At 38.3% G+C, this 25,710-nt stretch overlaps 1 protein-coding gene across 2 annotated transcripts; it reads left to right on the top strand.

Annotated features, from left to right (window-relative positions):
• The first annotated feature begins 427 nt into the window (after positions 1 to 427).
• On the top strand, positions 428 to 25,710 carry SIRT1 (sirtuin 1). Of its 2 annotated transcripts, XM_082855048.1 has the most exons (9): positions 428 to 847; positions 2,188 to 2,304; positions 3,387 to 3,628; positions 4,923 to 5,075; positions 16,255 to 16,402; positions 17,099 to 17,178; positions 18,003 to 18,189; positions 20,092 to 20,655; positions 23,605 to 25,710. In XM_082855048.1, exons 1-9 carry the CDS (start codon positions 475 to 477, stop codon positions 23,931 to 23,933), a joined length of 2,193 nt encoding a protein of 730 aa, XP_082711174.1. In that variant the 5' UTR covers positions 428 to 474; the 3' UTR covers positions 23,934 to 25,710. The 2 variants fall into 2 exon arrangements, with proteins under 2 accessions (XP_082711174.1, XP_082711175.1); XM_082855049.1 differs by lacking the exons at positions 428 to 847; positions 2,188 to 2,304; positions 3,387 to 3,628; positions 4,923 to 5,075 and adding an exon at positions 14,707 to 15,746.

Genomic DNA, 25,710 nt, shown 5'->3' with positions numbered 1-25,710 from the left:
ATTTCAGGAAGCTGAGCCTTGGCCAGCTTCATTCCTGATCGCCTTTCAGGAACTAAGTTTTAACCCTTAGCGTAAATCCAGAAAAGACAAAGTAAGGCGAGCAAGGTGTGCACTTCAGGCAAAAGCGGAAACTCGCAGTACGAATCAAAACTTGACCCAACCAGGCAGCAGTGATTTGACGACAGTTTGAAAGACAAGTTTGGCTGCAAGACTCGCCTGCCGCCGAGGGGTGGGGCCGCAGCAGCCCCGGCCGCATTTCCTCCAGGCCCACACAGCCTCCGCCTGCCACGTGACCCGCCGTGTTGTGGTCCGGCCCGCGTGGGTGGCGGGAGCGGCGGGAGGGCGGGGGCGAAAAGGGGCGGGTCACGTGACGGGGTTTAAATCTCCCGCAGCCGGAGCCGCGGGGGCGCCAGTGCCGCGAGTCGAGCGGGAGGAGAGGAGGCGAGGGAGGAGGGCCAGAGAGGCAGTTGAAAGATGGCGGACGAGGCGGCGCTCGCCTTTCAGCCCGGCGGCTCCCCCTCGGCAGTGACGGCTGAGAGGGAGGCCCCGTCGCCTCCTACCGGGGAGCCGCTCCGCAAGAGGCCGCGGAGAGACGGCCCCGGCGTCGGGCGGAGCCCGGGCGAGCCCGGCGGGGCGGCCCCCGAGCGTGAGCTGCTGGCGGCGGCCGGCGGCTGCCCGGCGGCGGCGCTGCGGCGGGAGGCCCAGGCGGCGGCGACCGGAGAAGGAGACAATGGGCCGGGCTTACAGGGCCTATCCCGGGAGGCGCCGCCGGCCGACGACTTCTACGACGACGACGACGACGAGGGCGAGGAGGAGGAAGAGGCGGCGGCGGCTATTGGGTACCGAGGTGCGCAGGGCGCGGGCGGGCCGGGACTGCGCATCCCCCCCCCCTCCTCCCGGGGCCCCTCCTGGGGTGGGGGAGTGTCGGATGGGCTGGGGGCTCGGGGCTGGCTCTGCGGCGTCCCCCTCTCCACTAGGGCCCTTCTTAGCTGCGCGCCTCCGGGGCTGCGGGCCCGGCTGCCGGAGCGGCCCGAGGACTCACTCCCTCCCTCGCTCTCTCCTCTCCCTCCTCCCTCGGCCGGCGGCCCGCCCCAGTGGCCTCGCGCTTTGCGCAGCCGCGGGGCGAGCTAGCCTCGCAGCTGGTTTAAAAAAAAGTTTCTCTCCCCTCCTACTCTTTTAACGTATTGCTTTTGTTAAATGTCTTGCTTCTCCGCCCACCCCCCACCCCCCGCACACTTAAACTTGAAACTTTTTGACTGTCCCTTGCACCAACCTTTTGCAGTTGCCTCAGCAGACTGACACCTGTGCAATTTGTGTGTGTGTGGTTTTTTTTTTTTTGGAGGGCCTTTATTTTTAAACTTGTTTTAAATTTTAAAGAATGTAGTTGCTTCTAAAGACGTTACCCCTCTGTGGTGCAACTAATAGTGGGCATAGGAGAGTAATCGTAGTTTTAGAGTACTTTGAGTAGTATTTTTTCTTTAATCGTGTTCTTAGATTAAATATCTTCTTGTGTGTGTATATGTAACCCTGAAACACGAATTGATATTTTTCTGGCATAGTAAAGCAGATGTGATAGTTGTATATGTCTTGTCATCCTTGAGTGTTTCAGAGTTTCTATCCGGATAGATGTGCGTCTTTATTAATATTTGTATCAAGAAATCCAGTCAGTGGGCCATTTGATCATATCAAAAGGCAACAACGTGTGCATTAGGGATTGGATTAGAGAAACAACCCCTGTTTTCAAGATACATAGTTTAATAAGGGAAACGAATAATGCAAAGGTATTTTTGTATGTTTAGTGTTATATGAGAGAAGTGCAAGTTGCCATGGTAATATTAGCACGACTTTTTTGGGTAAATTTTTATTTGATAAGTTTTATGAACTATTATTTGTGATCGATAAATTCAGTCTAACTAGGTTACTACTTTTTGTGTTTTGATTAAGTAGACATAATTTTTTTCTAGATTTTGATGAACTGAAACTTAGATTCCGAGCAGAATCCCTAAAGATGAGGATATACTGTTCCTGTGAATGGTGCAGATTGATCCAGTAGGCATTCTTTACACAGGCACTATGAATGTTAAGTGTTTTATTCATTGAAAATTGTTGCATCATAATTATAGATCTTTATAATTTTAGATGCAGATTGTTTCAGAAACCTTGAGTTACTTTTGGTTTCTTTTGCAGATAACCTTCTGTTTGGTGATGAAATCATCACCAACGGTTTCCATTCGTGTGAAAGTGATGAGGATGATAGAGCCTCACATGCGAGTTCTAGTGACTGGACTCCAAGACCACGGATAGGTATGGTTTCACATTTTAAGAGCTATCTTTTTCAGTATTCTCTTTTTATGTCAACAAAAAATATATTTCTCTGTCCCCTTGTAGCCTGGTGATGAGGTTCTTAGGTGTTTGATGAGATTTAATATCATCCTGGTTTTAGGGAAAGTCTAGTGCTTTGTACTGTTTTTGTTTTAAAATAATCTCTGTATGTAACTTTTTTATTGCTGGTTTCCTGTACTAGAATATAAGTCCCATGGGGGCAGGGATTTCTGACTGATTTGTAGACTGTTTTGTCAGTGCCTAGAAAAGTGCCTGGCACATAGTTTGTCCTCAGTAAATATTTATTAAGTATTTTGATGAAATGAGAAATATTTTGAAGTAGAGCACAGTATCAGATTTTTATACCAAGGTAGTAACATGACCATCTCAAAATGTTCTTTCTCTTAATGTGCTGGGTTTTTTCAAAAATGCCTTGACTGCTTAAACATAGTAATGATTAGTTCATTTTTAGTGTTTATATTTACTGTATTTTTGGTTTTCTCAAGCTAGGAACTGATCTAAGAAATTTCAGGGTAAAGAATTAAAGCTCAGAATATCAGCATTGTATGTATCATTTTGGGAGACTGGTTAAGATTAACTTGAAGATTGTTACTGGAAAAATTTTAAAGATAGTAAAGTATAAGATGTCCGTTTCTTTTTTCTTTATGTCTTTAATGGTAAATAGTGTGGGCTTTCGGGACTGGTAAGATCTTTCCTGTGTTGATGTAGAACCCTTTTGTACATACTTCTGTCATGTTTATGTTGTATTTTTCTAGATTTTAACCATAGAAATTTAGTTCTAGTAGTTAATTAGTTTGACTCTTAAAATACATACTTGGTATTTTATAGCTCTAGGGGCAGACTCAACTCCTGATCTCTCCCTAATAATCTCTTTGGGATATAGCGTTAGCTCTGAAGATGCTGTGAATGAAACACCTTTATAGTGCATTTTTTTACTCTGCAAAACAGTGTTAAGCATTGCTAATTTCTTACTTCAAAAAATAAATGAGATTTTCAATTACTTGGAAGTGGATCTGATCTAGTTCTTTTCCCTCTTGATATAGGTCCATATACTTTTGTTCAGCAACATCTCATGATTGGCACAGATCCTCGAACGATTCTTAAAGATTTACTACCAGAAACAATTCCTCCACCTGAATTGGATGATATGACACTGTGGCAGATTGTTATTAATATCCTTTCAGAACCACCAAAAAGGAAAAAAAGAAAAGATATTAATACAATTGAAGATGCTGTGAAATTACTGCAAGAGTGCAAAAAAATAATAGTTCTAACTGGAGCTGGGGTATGTAAGATGTATAAAACACTAGTATGGGAGGTGGTGTATGTTTTTTCTTAAGCCTTGCCCAATTCAGAAACATTTTTCTGGTGTAGAATTTATCCTTATATGATGATGGGCATTTGTGTTTGGAAACTGCTAAAAAGTGAGTGCAGGAGCAATTACTAAATTGGTTCAGTTTTTTAAAAACCTCTCGATAACCTTAAAAAAGATTCACGTCTGTTTACTGGCACAGTAGGTAAGTGGAATTAAGGCAAGATTTTTACCTACATTATACCACAACTTCTAAGGAGATGCAGGGAATTCTGCTTGCATTAAAGTGTGTCAGGGTCTGATAGAGAAATTGGTTATATGTTTGACCTTCATGGGGAAACCGGGAGCCTAATATGTGTTGGCAAGTAATGCAGTGTTGGAAAGGTAACAGATTCCTGCCTCTCCTCCATTTTAAATTAAGGTGATGTGATTGTGGTGGGTTGAGATTTTTCATTTGTTCCACTTTAGGTCTCAAATAACTAGTTACTTAGGCTATTTCATATTGTGTGTTGAATGCAGAATATGTTACATGGTAGCGACCAGGACAGCTGTTGGAGAAAAATCAGTCCTGCTTTCTAACCTTTTGGTTAAGGGAGGGTGTTATTTAATCTTAAATGATCATGAAGAATAGTTGCACTTTGCTCCCCGATGTGATTTAGGCAAGTTTGTTTTGCTCTGAGGCTAAAGTGGAGTAAATGCTGACAAAATTGTGAAACAAAAGGATAACTTCTGAAGTCCCTATTTGTAATGTCAAGGTTTATTTGTAGAAAAAGCATAGTGTTTAAATCTATTCTTAAAAATTGAAATATTGTACAACATAGTTTTTTAAGGAAAATAAAGAAATTTAGCGTTCTTGAAGTAGTAGCCCTCTAACCCAGAAGAGGGATTTCTTTGGAAATAGTTCACTGTGATAGAAATTCTTGCCTGCTTTCTAGTTAAAATAATTTGGAATGGTTTACTTCGTTCTCAATCAAGTTGGAATTGTTTTAATTTGTTGGTTAAATGCTTATAAAGGTTTAAAGTTAGCCTGACTTAAAATTCTTTACCCCATTATGAATGGAATATGTGATGGATTTAATTATACTGGTTTTCTGAGTGTTTTATTTCTATTAGAAGTTAAAGTAGGGCATTATCTCCATTCCCCAAAAGAAGTTTCAAACTAAAAATATTTTTTCAGCTCTTCCCTAATTGTGTGATAAGAGGACTAATAATTATTAAGGTAGCAGTAGAAGATTTAATTGTACAAATTATGCCATGCGTATTTCAGGTTTCTGTTTCTTGTGGAATACCTGACTTCAGGTCAAGAGATGGTATTTATGCTCGCCTTGCAGTAGACTTTCCAGACCTTCCAGATCCTCAAGCAATGTTTGACATTGAATATTTCAGAAAAGATCCAAGACCATTCTTCAAGTTTGCAAAGGTACTACAAACTCTTCTAGTTGTTTCTTTGACCTTCTCTCATGAAAAATTGTTTTGAATGGCAGTCTAGTAAATTGACTATTAGTACTGTGGTGGAGTAAAATCATTGAAATAAAGTCATTTTAGTCAGAATTCCCTTCTTCCCAGAAGGGACTGTCATTTGCTTTTCTTCATTTTAGGATTGAGCTTATTTTCAAAGAAGAGGCTATTGCATATTTTTCAAATTTGCACTTCAGTAATGGCCTTTACATTGTCCAGGCCTTTTTAGAGGTTAGTAGATCATATAAAAGTAACATCAGTGTTTTGATTTTGAATATATTTTATGAATCATAAAGATTATAACATCTGCCTTTGGTCTGTTTTTTTTTGCGGTACGCGGGCCTCTCACTGTTGTGGCCTCCCGTTGCGGAGCACAGGCTCCGGACGCACAGGCTCAGCGGCCATGGCTCACGGGCCGAGCCGCTCCGCGGCATGTGGGATCTTCCCGGACCGGGGCACGAATCCGTGTCCCGAACCCGTGTCCCCTGCATCGGCAGGTGGACTCTCAACCACTGCGCCACCAGGGAAGCCCTGGTATGTTTTATAGTAGCTAGGTTTTAACACACGAGGATGTGCCTGAGAAATTTGTGATTAGAGGTGGAGAAGAATCTTAGATTGCATTTGAGTCAAGGTTGATCTGTTATGCTCTAGCGTCTTTAGTGCTCCTCTGTTCAGTTCAGAAGCCATTTGCCACGTGGGGCTGTTGAGTGCATAAGTGTTCTGAGATGTTATGTAAGTGTGGAAGACATACCAGATTTTGGAAACCTAGTATAGAAAACATGCAAAATATAAATTCTATTCTATTATATATATATAAATAATGATTATGTGTGTAAATAATAATACTTTGATATTGGGTTATAAATGAGGAAGATTTCACATTGTTAATGTGGTTACTAGAAAATTTGAATTGTGTATATGATTCATATTATGTTTTTATTTGGCAGCTCTGCTCTGGAGTTTAAAGTTTGATGTTACAGTCTTCCCTTGGTATCTGAGGGGGATTAGTTCCAGGATCCCTCAGATACCAAAATCTGAGGATGCTCAAGTCCCTTATATAAAATGGCATAGTATTTGCATATAATCTATGCACATCCTCCCTGTATACTTTTTTTTAAAATTAATTTTATTTTTGGCTGCATCTGGTCTTAATTGCTGGATCTTCGTTGAGGTGTGAGGGGCTTCTCTAATTGAGGAGCGCGGCTCAGTTGCCCTGCGGCATGTGGAATCTTAGTTCCCTGACCAGGGATTGAATGTCCCCTGCATTGGAAGGTGGATTCTTAACCACTGGACCACCAGGGAAGTTCCCTCCCTGTATACTTTAAATCACCTCTAGATTACTTATAATACCTAGTATAGGCATACCTTGTTTTATTTTGCTTCACTTTATTGCCCTTCACATATTCTGTGGGCCTTTTTTGTTTTTACAAATTTGAGGGATTGTGATCAAGTGAGTCTGTAGGTGCCATTTTTCCAACAGCATTTGCTCACTTTGTGTCTCTGTGCCACATTTTGGTCATTCACAGTATTTCAGACTTTTTCATTATTTGTTACTGTGATCTGGGATCAGTGATCTTCGTTACTGCTGAGGACTTAGATGATGATTAGCATTTTTTAGCAATAAAGTATTTTTAATTAAGGTATGTACTTTTTTTTGAGACATACTGCTATTGCATACTTAATAGATTACCATATAGTATAAAAATAACTTTATATGTACAGGGAAACCAAAAAATTCATTTGACTGACTTTACTGGGATAATTCACTTTATTGCTTTGGTCTGGAACCAAACTCATGATGTCTCAGAGGTATGCTTATATGATGTTAATAGTCGCTGGTGCAGCAAATACAAGTCTTGGCTTTTGGAACTTTCTGGAATTCTTTTTCTCTGAATATTTTCAGTCTACAGTTGGTTGAATCCAAGGATGTGGAACCTGCAAATATGGAGGGATAACTATGCATTATACCATACCCAAGAAATTTTATCTTTTTTATTTAAAAAAAAAAGATTTATTTATTTATTTGGGTGTGCCGGGTCTGTAGTTGCTGCGCGCGGGATCTTGTAGTTGCGGCATGCGGTATCTTATAGTTGCGGCATGCAGGATCTGGTTTCCTGACCAGGGATCAAACCCAGGTCCCCTGCATTGGGAGCGTGGAGTCTTTAGCCTTTGGACCACCTGGGAAGTCCCAAGAAATTTTACTTTTGAAGTCTTTTTTCTATAGTTTAGCTTTATGGAAAGAAACTGTAAAATTGTTGTTGCTAAACTTTAGTATATTTGAAAGGGTCTTTTGTATTAGTGATTATTTTTTAATGAGCATAGAAGTGAAGTGGACCTGAATTTCCATTAAGGGATAACCTCAGCTACTTTCAAATCATGTGGTCTATTTACATACCTATAAGAAGAGCTCTGCCAATTCAGAATACATGGTACTAGCTTAGATTGATGGACTGTCTAAAGAAATAATTGCGTTTTGTGCAAGTGTGCTTATAAATGGGAATTAGAGTAAAATGGGGAAATTACATTAGATTTTCTTGGATATGATTTACTTGCTAGAACTGAAAACTAAATTTGAAAATTTTGTAGGCTACTAAGAAATTTGAATCTTTCCAGTAATCAACTTGAAAGTTATAAAAAATTTGGAACTTCATGTATCAGCGGTGATGATGGCCATCTATATCTAGCCTTTAGAACAGACAGCTGGTTCACACTAAATTGAACAAATAATGTAGAGTATCTCTTTTCCTTTGTTACAAGAATATGAATTCATGAAGATTCACTGTTTTTAACATACTGGTGCTAGGGGTTCTACTGCATGACTTTGAACACCAATGAAATATCACTTAGTTACTGGTTTCTTGAATTGGACCTAGGACACTGGCTCTAGTTATCAGAAATTAACAATTTTTTTTTTCTGGCCGCGCTGCATGACATGTGGGATCTTAGTTCCCAGACCAGGGATTGAACCTGTGCCTCCTGCAGTCTGCAGTGGGAGTGCGGAGTCCTAACCACTGGACTCCCAGGGAATTCCCCAGAAATTAGCACTTTAAGAAAGGCATCAAGTAACTAGAATTTACTTTGATCTTGCATCTGATTATAAGAGCTTGATTCACTAGTGCATTTATGTAATGCTCACAAGGTTTTTGTTGTAAATTTTTTGTTCTGAGAGGAAACAAAAAACATGCTCAAACTAACTTTTCAGCTTTTTCCCCATCACTTCAGTGTATACTAAATTGCCTGACACTTGGGGAAAATGCGGTAACTGAGAATACAAATAGCAAGGTGAGAAAGATTGTAACCTTAGTTGTCTAAGGCATATAATGGGTATTCAGTTTTAGCTTAAACTGGTTTTGACATGTAAGAATCTATAGAAGCAATTAAGAATTATTCTTACAAAGACAAATTATAAAAATACACATAATAGAAATCTAGACAGTGCTTAAGAGAAAATAAAATATCTGAATTGGAGTAAAAATGGCACAGTGTTAATGTGTTACAGTGTACAGATTTCATAGTACCTAGGAGAAGAAAAAGTTGGAGGGGCAGCATGTTTCGCTTCTCTATGAAAGTTTAAGTTATGGTAGGAGCTAAAAAAATAATCTTTATAACTACCACTCATATAGGATTGTTGTACTTCAATTCTTACATTAGGAACTGCCAAAAGGAAAGTACCTAGTTGGTGAAATAGCACTTAAAATAAATAGTAATAGGTAAGAGAGACTGAGTTAATTTGGGTCTAAAAATGAACAGGAAAAAGCTGAAGGACAAATAAGTAAGGACAAAGAATAAAGGATAGTATTTAAAAATGAAGGATGGGGAGAGTATGTAAATATTGTAATATTTTACTGGATTCCAAAAAGAATACATGAGTAAAATAGTCATAACCTAAAGTTTTCTTCCAGTGTCTGTACTAAGGAGAAAGTTAATTAAAAGATGGTTACTTTGCTAGTTATGAGAGAAAATGAATTTTTTTTAATTGAAGTATAGTTGATTTACAATGTTGTGTTAGTTTCAGGTATACAGCACAGTGATTCAGTTACACATATATATGTATCTATTCTTTGAATTCTTCCCCTTATATGTTATTATAAAATATTGAGTATAGTTTCCTGTGCTATACAGTAGGTCCTCATTGGTTATCTATTTTATATATAGGAGTGTGTATATGTTAATCCCAAACTCCTGATTTATCCCCCCTCCCCTTTCCCCTTTGGTAACCATAAGTTTTTTTCTATGTCTGTGGGTCTATTTCTGTTTTGTAAATAAGTTCATTTGTATCTCTTTTTTTTTAATATAAGTGATATATTTGTCATTGTCTGGCTTACTTCACTTAGTATGATAATCTCTAGGTCCATCCATGTTGCCGCAAATGGCATTATTTCATTCTTTTTTATGGCTGAGTAATATTCCACTGTACATATTTACCACATCTTTATCCAGTCATCTGTTGATGGACATTTAGGTTGCTTCCATGTTTTGGCTGTTGTAAGTAGTGCTGCAATGAACATTGGGGTTGCATGTGTCTTTTTGAAGTATAGGTTTCTCTGGATAAATGCCCAGTAGTGGGATTGCAGGATCATATGGTAGCTCTATTTTTAGTTTTTTAAGGAACCTCCATACTGTTCTCCATAGTGGCTCTACCAATTTACATTCCCACCAATAGTGTAGGAGGGTTCCTTTTGAGAGAAAATAAATTTAATAGAAAGCCATGAAAACAGGAAATATTGTGAATTTAGGCATTTTGGAACGAAAGTTTCTACAGATGTATCAAGCCATTGATTGTATATAACTGAGAAGAAGCAGATTTCATCTAGACTGGAAACTCAAAAGTAACGGAGAGGTGTGTGAAAGAGGTAACTGGTTCATTAGAGCAGTTTCTCAACCTGTTGACTCTGGGATGGATAATTCTTTGCTGTGAGTAGCGGTTTTGTGCACTGTAGGATATTTAGCAGCAACCAATGGCCTCCTCCCTTTAAATGCCATTAGCCCCCCACCCCAGTCTTGACAGTCAAAAATGTGTCAAGATGTTGCCAAATGTCTCCTGCAAAATTGCTCCCTGTTTGAGCACCAGCATGTTAAGTGCGCCTAGCTTTAGTACCACTTTGAATTCTTCTACACAAGAACAATTAAGGCCAACATTAAAGCTATATATATTCTTGTTCTGAACTGTTGTCCTCTTGCATAATAAGGGTTTAAATTGATAATGAGGTTGTGGTCATGGTCCTGAGGAGTCTAAATTCACTGGTGCTGATAAAAATGAGAGTGGTTTAAGAGTCAGTGAAGGTGAAACTGAGGTTGTATAAAATAACTTTTTTTTTTTAAAGGACTGTGTTCAGAGAGTTTAGTTGCTCGCCCATATTGAATACAGTGAATGTTCTTTCCCTTTAAAGTGATAAAATTCAAGAAAAAGTAGAGGGAGAAATACGAACTTCCAAAAACGTATATTTATTCAGTAAATTGTCACTTTATTGATAATGTGCAGATATACCAGATTATGTAGTTATAAAGCTAAGAAATCTCAAAACCAGCTCACTACTTAAAAATCAAAAAAAGCACACACCCCCACCCCCAAAAAAGGCCACAGTCCCATTCACTTGAAGACAGTATGTTAATACTGACTTGTGTAGGTGGATTACATATAAGTGTAGAGTATTATATTTGGGTGCATATTATAAAGATGGGGTCTTTTACCTACTGCTTTGGATTTGTAGTATTTCTGTTTAATAAACTTTCAGATGCTTGAATACTTGATAACGGTCATAGTGTTCATCAAGTGGTCTACTGTAACTAATCCTGCAAGTGTTCCTTTTGGATGTTTCCTGCTTTCTGTTATTAAAAAGGTATTGCTCTGATTGTCCTTTCTGGTATGTTTATAATGTTCTTAGGATAAATTTCTGAAAGCAAAACTGCTAAGGGTCCTGATTTGTTTTACCTTATTGCTGCCTGGAAAGCAGGCAGCAATATATACTCCCATCAGAAGTATAATATATACTCCCATCAGAAGTGTAGAAGTGTATGAGAAAACTGATTTAGCATGCCCATGCCCTCTCCCCCACAAAAAAAGCCTCCCGTGATACGTTATTAGTATTAAAGTATTTTTTAGAAAGTGTGTGTGTGTGTCTGTTGGTGTGTATGTTGTGTATATGGTTTTAAAAAGAAATTCAAACAGTACACAACAAACGATAGTTGGCCTCTCCCTTCAGTCTTCCCTACCTCTAATCTCTTTCTCAAAGGTTACCATGGTAAAATGTTTCATTGGGTTTCCTTCTAGGAAAAAAAAAAAAAAATGAGTAAACCTGTTTGTGTGTAGGGGGGAGAGGTATTGTAAGTTTCTAATAATACTTTAAAAATGATTACCAACAGAATCACATACCCTTTTCTCTACAGTGCTTTTTTTCCCATTTAATATCCGTGGAAGTAGTTTCATGGCGGCACTTAGATATACCTCATTTAAAAGAAAAGGCTGCATAGTACTGTTTGATAGTTGTACCCCAATATATATAATCAGTCTCCTGTTAGTGGATATCTAGAGTTGTTTTTAAGGCAGTTAAAACTATCAGTGTAATAAATAAAAAATTAGCATGTTCTCATTAGTATTCAGTTTTTGTTTACTAGTGTAGATGACTGCTTCTTACTACTTGCCATGTGTATATCTTTGAGTTGCCTGTCTGTTCTTAGCTTTTTTTTTTTTTCCTTTTCCACTGAGATGCTTTTCTTTCTCATACTGATTTGTGAGAACATGCGTTTTTGTGGCCGCAACCTGCAGCTTGTGGATCTTAGTTCCCTGACCAGGGATTGATCCCAGGGCATGGCAGTGAAAGCACCAAGTCCTTAACCACAGGACTGCCAGGGAATTCCCGAGAACATGTGTGGGTTTTTTTGGTTTTTGTTTTTTTATTTATTTGGTTGCGCCTGGTCTTAGTTGCCGCAGGCGGGCTCCTCAGTTGTGGCTCACCAGCTCCTTAGTTGTGGCATGTGAACTCTTAGCTGCAGCATGCATGTGGGATCTAGTTCCCTGACCAGGGATCAAACTAGGGCCCCCTGCATTGGGAGCACGGAGTCTTAACCACCAGCCAGCCACCAGGGAAGTCCCCAAGAACATGTATTCTTGAAGAGTGTTTTTACATTAGAGGGTGATTGGAATTCCAGGCTCCACTAATCCCGTGAAGGATGTGCAATGTGAAATATACTTACTAGATTAGTTTTAGTGGACTGATTTGCAGTACCTAATAGAAATGGTATTTAGCCTAAAAGAAAAATAGGAAAACATGAGGTTGAGGGATCAGAAATTGCATAGTGGTTAAGAGATGCACTTTAGCATCAAAACTGGGTTTGAATGATAGTTCTGCTACTTGCTAGCTCTTGTGACTTTTGGCGTTACTTCTGTGCTTTGGCTTTTTCATCTGCAAGATGGGGGATACATGTCTACAGGAGGGTCAGCAGACCTTTTTCTGTAAAGGGCCAGGTAGCAAATGTAACCTGCTTTGTGGACCACATGGGAACTCTGTCATACTGTGTTCTTTTCCTTTACAGTCCTTGAAAATGTAAAAACCCAGTCCTCAGCCCAGTCTACAGAATTATTATAAAGTGCTCCTGTTATGCCTGTTACTTACATTAAGTAGTAATGAATGCTTGACTAATTGAAATTCTCTTGTGTTAGATTAGTAAAGGGGCCGGCAAATTACAGCCTCAGTCCAAATGTGGCCCACTGCCTTTTTTTTGTACAGCTTTGAACTAAAATTTTTAAATGGATGGGGAAAAACATCAAAAGAATAATACTTCACATCATATGAACATTATATGAAATTCTAATATCAGTGATTGTAAATAAAATTCCACTGGAACACAGCTATGCTCATTCATTGGCCTATTGCCTGTGGCTGCAGATATACTACAATAGAAGACTTGAGTGGCTGCCACATAGACCGTAAGGACAGAGACTGAATGGCCCACAAAGTCTTAAATACTTGCCAACTGGTGTCCCAGTGTGGAAAAAGTTTGCTGAAGCTTGAGTTCCTTGGGGAAGTCACATGTTTAACAGGAAAAAAAGTAGTTAAATTTGTCAGGTGACTTAACTTTAATTTGCAAGTATTGAATAGGTAAGATTTTTAGTAGTCTATGGTTTAGTGGAATGAATGAAACAAGACCAGGGATTATGAGGATTTTCCTTACCAGGATCAATTAGTTTCACTTATTTTTTGACAGCATGGAGAATGTAAATTCTAGTTTCTTAACAGCTCTACCTACTTACTACCTAGCAAATAGTGGCATCTCAAACTTTGATGAGTCCTTTTAGTTTTGAGGGGCTGCAGTTAACACCCCTGCTTTTGACTGGAATCTCATTCATATTGCTAGAAATTTGAAGAAGCAAGCAAGCAAGCAGAGAGCATCTCTGGAGAAAAACCATTATTTCTACATGAAAGCTTACTGGGGCAGATAGTTCTAAGCTTTAGTTTTGGTCACATTGGTTGCCTATGGCCAATTACTGGATTGTTCGCATGTTTCTGGACACTGCTGTGAAAGCAGCCTGTCATTTTAATAGTATTTGAGCCTTTGGTCCCAGCTGTGCTTCCACTCTATTCTAAATGGATCCCTGTGGCAATAATAATGGTCCAGCCCACATGATTGGTTCCTTAATGGGCCTTAAGGAGGTTCAGATTTGGGATGGCCTGTCTTGCTTAGAACTAAAGTGTCACAGTTTCAACATGAAGAATTAATCTATATTTTATCTGAAAGTTGTATCTCCAGTCAATTAGTTTTTAGCAAACTTTCCTTGTTAAGTAAGAGCCTGATTTAGGAGTAATTCTATTAAAAAACAGTCATTTCAGAGTAATTTTTTTCCCATTATTTCAGATTATATCCCTTAGCTGGAACACAGTATTAAATCTAATGATTCAGACATGGTCCACTACATATTTGAAAGAAAAGAGACAAAGTTAAGTTTCAAATCATCATAAAATGTAGGCTTATAAGATGAAACAAACCCTTCATAAATTATTCCCAACTACAGGAATTGATTGGTAAATTTAAGGACTAAATTTCCCTGAACTGATACATGAAGGGAAACTAGAGTGTAGAGCTGAATCTAGTGTCCCACAGGTTTTTGTTCTTCTTACTCTTTTTTTTTTTTTTTTTTTTTGCTGTACGCGGGCCTCTCACTGTTTTGGCCTCTCCCGCTGCGGAGCACAGGCTCCAGATGCGCGGGCTCAGCGGCCATGGCTCACAGGCCCAGCCGCTCCGCGGCACGTGGGATCCTCCTGGACCGAGGCACGAACCCGTGTCCCCTGCATCGGCAGGCGGACTGAACCACTGCGCCACCAGGGAAGCCCACCCTCCCCTTTTGAAAAGGGTGGGGATAAGGCACACAAAAGTTCATTCCGGGAGGATGGAGTCCTGGTACTCTGCCCAGCCTTGTTCTGGAGGTAGTCAGCCATTTGTTCTTGTGCTGCTTTTGGCATGCTATTAGCACTTTCCTTACTACTTTAGATCCTATTTTATCTGTTGCCTAGAATATTATAATATTTGTTAAAATACTCTTTAACAGCTGTTTCCAGAGGGGAGGTTTGCAAGGTGCTGGTGTTTAATCCTCTAAATGTATTAGAACAAAGCAACCTGGGAAGAAAACAGTGATTAATGGAGAGCACAACCTAATGGTCCAAAACATAATGTGGCTTTCAGTTTTCTATAAACATTAGCTTTAATAAACTCTTCACTTGTTACTTCTTTCTATATGCATTGTCTTTCTTAAATTGCAAAGTTCATGAACTTTATGATAAAAATTTGAATGAGAGGCAGAATTTTTGGGTTTTATATAACATTTTCAGCAGCATATGGACATGGATGTGATAGTCTTTATAATGAGATTTGCATATTATTTTTACTTAAAAGGTATCCCAGTAGTTTTTTCTAAACTTGAAATATTAAGTAGTTTAGAAGTAGTCATCTAGAATCTTAACTGTCAGACTTTTTTGTATAATTTCAGAAGTGAAGTCCCCTACCCCCCATCCCCATTTTATAGATTGTTTGTATCCTTCCTGACTTGATGTTTAAATTAATGTATCTGTATACTTTGCATATACTTCCCATTTTTGCTTAATAACAAAACAAAAACAAAGCTATACACAGTGGTGACTAGCTTGATTTTTTTTCACATATGTCATGGGCCATCTTCCAGGTCAGTGTATCGAGACCTCCCTCATTCATTTTAATGGCTGCATACTCCACTATTACTGATGTACCCTATTTCTCTGGCCAGTCCTCTGTTGATGGACATACGGTTGTATCTTGTTTTTTTTTGCTAGCATTGTAATAGGTTAGAGGCTGTAATGAATGGTAAGGAAGTAGGCAGAACTGCTACTTCAAAGAAAAAAGAGAAGAAACTTCCTTTGCCATAGTCACTTACTAAATGAAGTTTAATGAAAACACTGTCAAAAGTTGAGAGGACCAAAATTGATACTTTTTCTCTGATCTTTTTGCCATGTGTATATCTGAATTCTTTGTTTTTAAAGAAGAAACAGCATTGAAGCATTATTTGGGGGGAAAAACACACACACAAAATCCAGCAACTCAGCATTCATGAGCAACTCTATACTATACCAGTATGTGCCTGTGCAGTGGAAGGAAAACAATTTTGGTAAGGAATTAAAACTTCAGCTTTAAACTTCCAACAGGTTGATATTTATAATAAATGATGAATCAAAAAATTTTTTAATATTATGTTGACAGTGCCTTTTTTAGTTTTAAAAAAGAAGTCACCATATCTTTGATATCTTTAATTTCAATTTAAACTTTTTCCCTTTTTCCTTACAAAAAAAAAAAATCATTTGCAGCCAACAAATATTAGATATATATTAAGGTATGTATTTCTTCTGACTTTTATTAAAATATCAATTAGCATTTATAAGAGATGTTTGTGGGTCGACTTTATCCTTTTCAAGAGGCCATGTTCACTAATTGCTGAGTTTTACACATATGACAGCAACAATCCTTTCATAAGTGTGTGTGGCATCCATCTAGATGCTTTGAGATACTCATGTATTGTTTTTTAATTATCATTGGTAGTTTTGTTTTTTTGTTGTTGTTAAACCTGTGATATTTGTTAACACTTACATAATCTTTTTTCTGCTTTTTGCGTTATCTAGGAAATATATCCTGGACAATTCCAGCCATCTCTTTGTCACAAATTCATAGCCTTGTCAGATAAGGAAGGAAAACTACTTCGCAACTATACTCAGAACATAGATACACTGGAACAGGTTGCAGGAATCCAAAGGATAATTCAGTGTCATGGTTAGTAAACTTCAGGATTGCTTTTTCTGTTACATATTAGTTAGTTTTGTAGGAAAAGTTAGGATTAGAAAAAAGGCTGCCATCCAGGAATGGAGATTAAGCCTTATTGTTGAATCATGTTATCTGATCAATTGTAGATAAATGAAGGAAAAGTAGATTGCAAAAATATGAAACCAGAAATATTGGCCTTGACACTTAATTGTACAAAATGTCCGATATTAATGTGCTTTTGGATTTCAAAAGATGTAGCAATTATGTAACATTAAATTCTTTTAAATAACCTTTTTTGATTACAAAAGTAGTATTAGTTATGGATGAAAAAAATATGGCATCTTTAGGAAACCAAAGGAACTGCTGAGTAGTTCAGATGTAGGCTTCAGAAATTTGAAGACTAAATCTAAAACAAGTATGAACAGACCATTTTCTTATGTATCTAAACTGTTTTTGAAACACAGCTGTTAAGCTAAGGTAATACAGTTGTAAACTTCCAAGTCTGCAGTTTTAGTCCTGGAGGAGTTGGTATATTTTATTAAAAGAGTAGCTTTAGGAAGCATCATTATATCAGCATCTCTCTCATGGAGCCTCTTAAAAATTTTAAAGTCACTAGCTTTTTTGTTGTCAAGCTTACATTATAACTGTTATTTAAGAAATGGAAAAATTTCTTTAATAAAGCATATATTTGTTGGTTCTTTTTAGGTTCCTTTGCAACAGCATCTTGCCTGATTTGTAAATACAAAGTTGACTGTGAAGCTGTACGAGGAGATATTTTTAATCAGGTAATTTATCACCCATATCTTAGGAACTGTGCATGTCTCTGATCTGTTTCTTTTACCTCAGTCCTTTTTTTCTGGAAGTATTTATGTGGTACAGAAACATCCAGGAAAACAAATGTTAGTTACCATTGGGAATTCCAGAGAAATACACAAAAACCTTTCAAAACCTTAAGTTAAAAACATTGCTACATAATCTCTTGATTGATGAAGTTGACTGCCTAATATATAAGCCTAAAATAAAAACCCAGATCATTAAGTGTGGTGTTACTTAACATTAGTTTTTCTCCTTACTCTCCCTTTTTAAAAGTGCCTGTCAGATTCATTTTGTAAAAAATATTTCATGTACGCTCATTGACCAAAAAATACAGGAAAATATGGCAGAGAATAAAAACCATCCAGAAATAAATTCTGTATGCTTAGTTGCATATATAGTTAATCATATAATTATGAGAAGATAGCATATTAAAATGGAATCGTATTTTACAAACTTTTTTTAAAAGTTAAGTCTCACCTGTGTACATATATACACATGCTGCTTTTTCCTCTTAATATATAATGGACTCTTGAATATCAAATGTAGGTCTATACAGATATAATAGCAGCATACACAGATAATAGCGAAATTGTATTTCATTGTATGTTAATAAACTTAATGGGTCATTGATAGTTGATGTTTAGATTTTATCCAGTTTTCCCTGCTATTTATCCACAGCTTTTCTGTTTTCTTTGATAATTTTGAAATGATTTCTTGGGAAGTGTGGAAATGTTGACTCTAACTCGGGCTTGCCCTTCTCTTTCCCACCTCAACTAAAATCTGGAACATGCAGGTGGTTCCTCGATGTCCTAGGTGCCCAGCTGATGAACCACTTGCTATCATGAAACCAGAGATTGTCTTTTTTGGTGAAAATTTACCAGAACAGTTTCATAGAGCCATGAAGTATGACAAAGATGAAGTTGATCTTCTCATTGTTATTGGGTCTTCCCTGAAAGTAAGACCAGTAGCACTAATTCCGAGTAAGTGGGTGATGATTTTTTTTAGAGAACCATTTCTATATATTTTGCCATGGGTTGTGGGTCTGTAGAGTAGACCTCAATGATATTATTGTTTTTTGTTCAAGAGTGGTGAAGAGCCGGACTTTTTTTTTTTTTTGGCTGCATTGGGTCTTCGTTGCTGCATGTGGGCTTTCTCTAGTTGCGGTGAGTGGGGGCTACTCTTCATTGCTGTGCGCAGGCTTCTCATTGTGGTGGCTTCTCTTGTTGCGGAGCACTGGCTCTAGGAGCACAGGCTCAGTAGTTGTGGCTCGCGGGCTCTAGAGCACAGGCTCAGTAGTTGTGGCACACGGGCTTAGTTGCTCCGCGGCACGTGGGATCTTCCCAGACCAGGGCTCGAACCCATGTCCCCTGCATTGGCAGGCGGATTCTTAACACTGTGCCACCAGGGAAACCCCCAAACTTTAATTTTTTTAGGTGACAATATTCTTGCTCAGGAAGATTGGTTAATCTGACATTTCAGTGGGGCAAGAGGGCTTTCAAAACAGAAGTAATAACAAGGGGAAACAGTTCAACTTAAACTTTTCAGTGGAATGTGCTTTAATGTGGCAGGAGTTAGCATGAGCTAATTTTACATATACTGAGGAAACATATTAAAAATAATCTGTATTTTTAGTCTTAATTTGAGTAATCTTTCAAATGTAATTGATTTTTGGTCCAGTAAGTTCAGATGTATAGCTTGATAGATGTGTAACGTACTCATGTAAGATAGAATTTGGGGGCTCACAATGATTGGTTTGTTTTTGTAAGAATAACAATCATGCCTTGTAATCATTGTATGTGGATCAGCTCTACCCACAAGGGTGTTCATGTGTATAAAAATGCTCAAAAACAATTTAAATCCCTATTATTCTCAGGAATATTTCTTTAATCCATGCTCCCATACTACCTTTTTTCTCCCTCTAATGAGCAAGCAAGGGGGAGGAAGATAGAGGGACTAATTTAGTAGCATCATTTGTGCCATAAAAGTGAGGGAAGGAGGAGAGGAGAGTATATCAAACCCTTAACTGGAGAATTAAAATTGGACCCCCATACCAGCAAAGAGAGCAAACTGCTGGAAGAAACAGAGTTAAACTCTCCAATTCTGCATCTTTTTCCTAGCCCACATGTAGTGGCTTTAGCAGTTTAACTCAGCCTTCCTCAAGTAGCTGTGAAATTCTGTTAAAGTAGATTATAGGACAACTTGTAACTAAAAAAAAAGAAAATTTAATGTATAATTTGCGTGTTATTTTTTTCTATTTAAATGTGAGGCAGAGAACTTCTTCCAAGTTTCCTGTGGGGTACTAAAACGTGTTGGTGATAGGCAAAGGTACTTTTTAAAAAAATGTAAGACATTGGTACATATAGTGGAGAACAGACTGGTATGAATTTTCACATATCAGAAGCCATTTTAGTAGAATAACTATTACCTATACTGTGCCAAGAACTCTTCTCTGCATATTAACTCAGTGCTCACTGCAGGCTTGTGGAGAAGTACTGTTATTACCCCATTATACAGACAAGGAAATTGAATACAGAATAAAAAGTGAGGCGATTACCCAGAGGTAACCAGGTGACAGGAGCAGAACCTGAAATTTTGCTGATAGTTTGATGGTATGTAATAGCTTGGTTGAATAGTAGAGTTGGGTGTCTTCTTTGGTATTGGGAACATGTTAGATTTTTTTTTTTTTTGGCCATGCCTCACGTCTTACAGGATCTTGGTTCCCTGACCAGGGATAGAACCCTGGCCGTGGCAATGAAAGCGCAGAGTCCTAACCACTGGACTGCCAGGGAATTGTTAGATTTTTACATAGTGCATTTCTTTTGGTTTTATTAGTGTACCTCCCTTCCTTTCTCTAATTCTTACTTTTTTCACCCTATTCTTAGGTTCCATACCCCATGAAGTGCCTCAGATATTAATTAATAGGGAACCTTTGCCTCACCTGCATTTTGATGTAGAGCTTCTTGGAGACTGTGATGTCATTATTAATGAATTGTGTCACAGGTTAGGTGGTGAATACGCCAAACTTTGCTGCAACCCTGTAAAGCTTTCAGAAATTACTGAAAAACCTCCACGAACACAAAAAGAATTGGCTCACTTGTCAGAGTTGCCACCCACACCCCTCAATATTTCAGAAGGCTCAAGTTCACCAGAAGGAACCTCACCAGCAGATTCTTCAGTGATTGTCACTCTTTTAGACCAAGAAACAAAGAGTAATGTTGATGATCCAGATGCGTCTGAATCAAAAAACTGTGTCGAAGAAAAATTACAGGAAGTACAGACTTCTGCTAGGAGCATTGAAAGTGTTAATGAACAGTTGGAGAGTCCGGATTTGAAGAATGTTGCCTCCAATACTGGGGAGAAAAATGAAAGAACTTCAGTTGCTGAAACAGTGAGAAAATGCTGGCCAGCTAGACTCGCAAAGGAGCAGATTAGTAAACGGCTTGATGGTAAGAAAGGCTGTTGAAACATTTTGAAGGTTATAATTATTCTAAAGAAATATTTATAAGAAGTGAGTATTTGTAAGAAGTGAGCAATTTTGGCAGGCTAGTTAGGGTAATTTTATGCGGCTAAATGTAATAGTTGATTGCGTTTAGAGAAACTGTAAAGTTGAGATTTTTAAGCCAGAAAAAGATAAACGGTATCTTCCGTAATATGGGGAAAAGTGGTGTGAAAGCATGCTCTGTACCTTGTGTTTCTCTAGGGAATGAGAAGGTAAGCATTTAATTGGGAAATACTGAGTGCTCTGCCATTTTCTGGTGAGAGCTTTAGCTAGTAGAAATGATTGAGATTTGGGTACTTACTGTGGGGCAGTGACTTCACATTTTCTGATTTTAGTATCCTGAGGCAGGAACTATTACTACTCTGGTACAGGTGGGAAACCGAGGACCATAGAGGTTAAGTACCCCAGGCAAGGTAACGACTAGGGTGTGGAAGAACCAGGTGGATTCTGGGTTCTCTTAACCATTAGGTCGTGTTGTTTCAGATCTAGAATGGGAAGTCTTTTTATCAATTAGTTTTTTAAAAAAATAATTAATTTTGGCTGCATTGGGTCTTTGTTGCTGTGCACAGGCTTTCTCTAGTTGCGGCGAGCGGGCTTCTCATTGCGGTGGCTCCTCTTGTTGTGGAGCACGGGCTCTAGGTGCATGGGCTTCAGTAGTTGCAGCACTAGGGCTCAGTAGTTGTGGCGCATGGGCTTAGTTGCTCTGCAGCATGTGGGCTCTTCACGGACCAGGGCTCGAACCCGTGTCCCCTGCATTGGCAGGCGGATTCTTAACCTCTGCGACACCAGGGAAGTCCCTATCCATAAGTATTAACATAAGTCAAATCACTTTCTACTTTTTGAAACCACTTATGACCAAGTATTAATCAAACAGAAACTTGTGCTCTTAGATGCAACAACTTTGTACAGCTTAAAACATTAAATCCCATTCCACTTATTATTATACATGGTGAAAACTGACAAATTTGAGACAAATGTATTAAGTGTTGTAATCATTTGCTCTAAATAAATTTTAGTTCAGTTGAATAAGCCTTTGGGCATTTTCCATACAGCAAGTTCTGGAGACATTGATCAAGCTACTGATATTTGTGTATATAATTACAAAAATAGGTGAATGAGAAAAAAAATAGATGATATTTTAAAAGGTTTATGCTACTTGGAGGGCACTAGGTTATTGAAGGCTTTCTAAAAAACCTAAGTTCTGACTTTGGTCTTGAACTGTAATTAGGGAAAGTCTACGGGGGGAAAACTAGAAAGAGCATAGAAGAATACTTACGCTTTCAAATGCGGCAAGTGTCAGAAGTAGAGAAATTACTGTTGATTTAGTCAGGTAAGGTAAGTCTCTATCATACACAAAGTCCCCCTAGGCACTGGCAGCATTCTCTGGCTGTCTTTTTGACAGATGGGTCAAACATACAAAACTCTGCCCCAGAAAATTGGTATTATACCTTGGTTTTATTCTACCAATTTAGACCTTTTAAGGTACAGGCTTTGGAATTAGACTGAGTTGTCAGATCTACTTCTCTCTCATAGCATTGTGAGCATTTGAAAAGATAACGGATGTAAAGAGTGTAAAACAACATTTTTAGCGGTTAAAACCACACAACAGCTGGACTTTACTCATTTTAGTTTGCCACTGTTTGTTGTGAGGTCGAGGCAGAAAGGGAGGAAGTTGGAGGATATAGGAAGTCGAGGCTGAAGGAGGAAGTTGGAGCATATAGGAAGTAAAATGTAAATGTAAATGTCTTGAGGGTTGCCAAGACAGGTATAGGGTATGTCCACTGAGAAATAGATGATTCAGTTCTTCAGGGGAGGCCAGAGCAGAAAGAAATTTTTTTTATATATTTATTTTTTTGGCTGCTCTGCATGGCATGCAGGATCTCAGTTCCCCCAGCAGGGATAGAACCCAGGCCCCCTGCACTGAGAGCAGAGTCTTAATTTAACCACTGGACTGCCAGGGAAGTCCCTGAAGTGGACAGGGGAGCCATGTGCTGGGACCCTCTAACAGACTGTGAGGGGATGTGATTCAAAGGACATGGCCCTAATTAGAAGGCCCAGGTGGGGTTTTCTTTCTCCAGTCACTGAAACACAATGAAATAAGTGGTTTCCATGCTGCAACACATAATAGGTGAGAACTGGGTCATGATGGGGTATAAAAAAGCTTGAAAGTCATTTTGAAGAGAAACTCACGTACGTTTGGTAGATGTTATGTCACTCCAGATAAACTACGCAGTTAGGCTTTTGTGAATCAGTCTGGGATATGGTGCAATAAATATAACACGGTGTGATAACAGACTTAAGTCAGAAGGTACTTGGTGCTTGTGAACATAAGGGTATAAAACATTTCATCATTAATGTTTAAGGTTCCTACCCATTTACTTACATCAAAATGTAAACAAAAGCAGGGAATACTTCTTACCATCGGAGGTCAAATCTTATACTGCGAATGCTAATTTGGGAGGGCGTTGGGAAAGAAAGCTTAAAAGGCCAGCGCTAGATCAGTGCTTCTCACATTTTAACGTGATAGGACTCTTGTAAAAATAGATTCAGAGGGTGGGTGGTGGGCTGGATACTTCATTTCATCTCATCAAATCTGTTCAAAGGGAGTTTCATTGAACGTGGCTGTCTACATTTTTTCATACTTGCCTCATAAGGTTGTGAAAATTATTTCATATCCAGATGAGGAAATTGAGGCACAGAGATAACTCTCCCAATTTACAAAGTTGATGAGTGGCAGAACTAAGATTTTCATGCAGGACTGAGTCTATAGCTTGTGTTTGAGAAACTACAGTAACTCAGGTAAAAGGCTAGAAGCTACACTTTATTCCAGACAGCCCACTCAGACCGTCTTAGAAAACTGGAAATAACCCACTTCTCTCTTATTACTGTATTTCAGGTAATCAATATCTGTTTTTACCACCAAACCGTTATATTTTCCATGGTGCTGAGGTATATTCAGACTCTGAAGATGATGTCTTATCCTCTAGTTCTTGTGGCAGTAACAGTGATAGTGGAACATGCCAGAGTCCAAGTTTAGAAGAACCTATGGAGGATGAAAGTGAGATTGAAGAATTTTACAATGGTTTGGAAGATGATGCTGATGTTAATGAGAGAGCCGGAGGAACTGGATTTGGAGCTGATGGAGGTGATCAAGAGGCAGTTAATGAAGCTACATCTATGAAACAGGAAGCAACATGCATTAACTATCCATCGAACAAATCATAATGTAATATTTGTCCAGGTACAGGAATTGTTCCACCAGCATTAGGATCTTGAGCATGTCAAATTGAATGTTTACTTGTGAACTCAGTAGAGCAAGGACACCAGAAAGGTATATTATTTATAGACTGGTAAAACAGTTTTTTTTCCCCATGGGTAATTTTTAACTTACTTATTTCTGTGCTTATACACTCAAACACTAACTCTTTTTTTTAAAACAGAAAGGTACCTAAGTATCTTTAATCAGCTGTTGGACAAGACTTTCTTTTAAAGGTTCATTTGTATGATACATCCATATGTATTATATAATTTTGTTTTTGCCTAGTGAGGTTCAACATTTTAAAATTTTCAAAAAGCCATTGGAATGTTAAATTAATGTAAAGGGAACAGCTAATCTAGACCAAAGAATGGTATTTTCACACTTTTCTTTGTAACACTGAATGGTTTGAAATCCTCATTCTCTGTTCCGCTAAACTTTTGATTCTTTATTAGCACAATTACCTATTTTCAAACACTGGCATTTTCCAGAACTTGTGGCAGCTAACTTTTAAAAATATCTCATGACATGCAATCTGAGTAGAAGGAAGTCAACAATATGTGGGAGAGCACTCAGTTGTCTTTGCTTTTTAAAGTGAGACTTGGTGCTAACAGTTTCAGGAATATTGTATTTGTTCAAATGAAGATGGCTTTTGTACTTCCTGTGGACATATAGTAATGTCTATATTGGCTTATAAAACTAACCTAAAAAACAAATAAATGCTTTGGAAATGTTTCAATTGCTTTAGAAACAATAGTGCCTGCCTGGGTCCCCTTAGCTTTGAGAATATTTGCCATTTGCCATTGTTGTTTAAATATACCTATCAATCACGGTGGTAGAGCTTGCATCGATCCTTTCCATAAGTATTAAACTGCCAAGATGTGAATTTGCAAAGCCTTTATGAATCAATAATAATGGTACTTCAACTGGGGGGGAGAGTGTAGTATTTTGGACTGTTACCTCTCCCCCCCCCCCCCACTTAATGAGAGCAGCAGACCCCCTGATTACAGTTTCAAAGCCAGTAAGTACATGTTTCCTGTTGGGAGGATTTGGTGTGTAATAAACACCAAACAACTAGCCTAGTATTATGGAGATGAGCGTGGTGTAACTTGTAATAGCAGAATAGTTAATTAAACTAGTTCTTATAACGTATTTAAAAGCTTAGCCTGCCTTAAAACTAGAGATCAACTTTTTCAGCTGCAGAAGCTTCTAGCCTTTCAAAACAGTTCATACTTTATAAAATTGCACAGTAAGAATTTATTTTGCAGACCTTTCCCCCAACATTGCTTTCAAATAAAGTATTCCTGTGTTGCTTTAGTATTTATTACAGCTTAACAAAAAGGGTTTGAAATATAGCTGTTCTTTAAGCATAAAATACCCAGCTAGGACCGTTACTGCCAGAGAAAAGAATTTTATTGAATGGCCATTTCCCTACCTGAAAGAGGTCTCAATCTGAATTTGACTACACTAAAGAATGCAGTATATTTAGTTTGCCATTTGCATGATCTGTGTTTGTGCTATAGATAATATTTTAAATTGAAAAATTTGTTTTAACTTATTTTTACAGTGAAGACTGTTTTCAGCTCTTTTTATATTGTACATAGTCTTTTATGTAATCTACTGGCATATGTTTTGTAGACTGTTTAATGACTGGATATCTTCCTTCAACTTTTGAAATACAAAACCAGTGTTTTATACTTGTACACTGTTTTAAAGTCTATTAAAATTGTCATTTGACTTTTTTCT

The sequence above is a fragment of the Leucopleurus acutus genome, assembly GCF_964270905.1.
Source record: "Leucopleurus acutus genome assembly, chromosome: 14".
Taxonomy (NCBI): Eukaryota; Metazoa; Chordata; class Mammalia; order Artiodactyla; family Delphinidae; genus Leucopleurus; species Leucopleurus acutus.
This window is presented reverse-complemented; position numbering and strand designations above follow the sequence as displayed.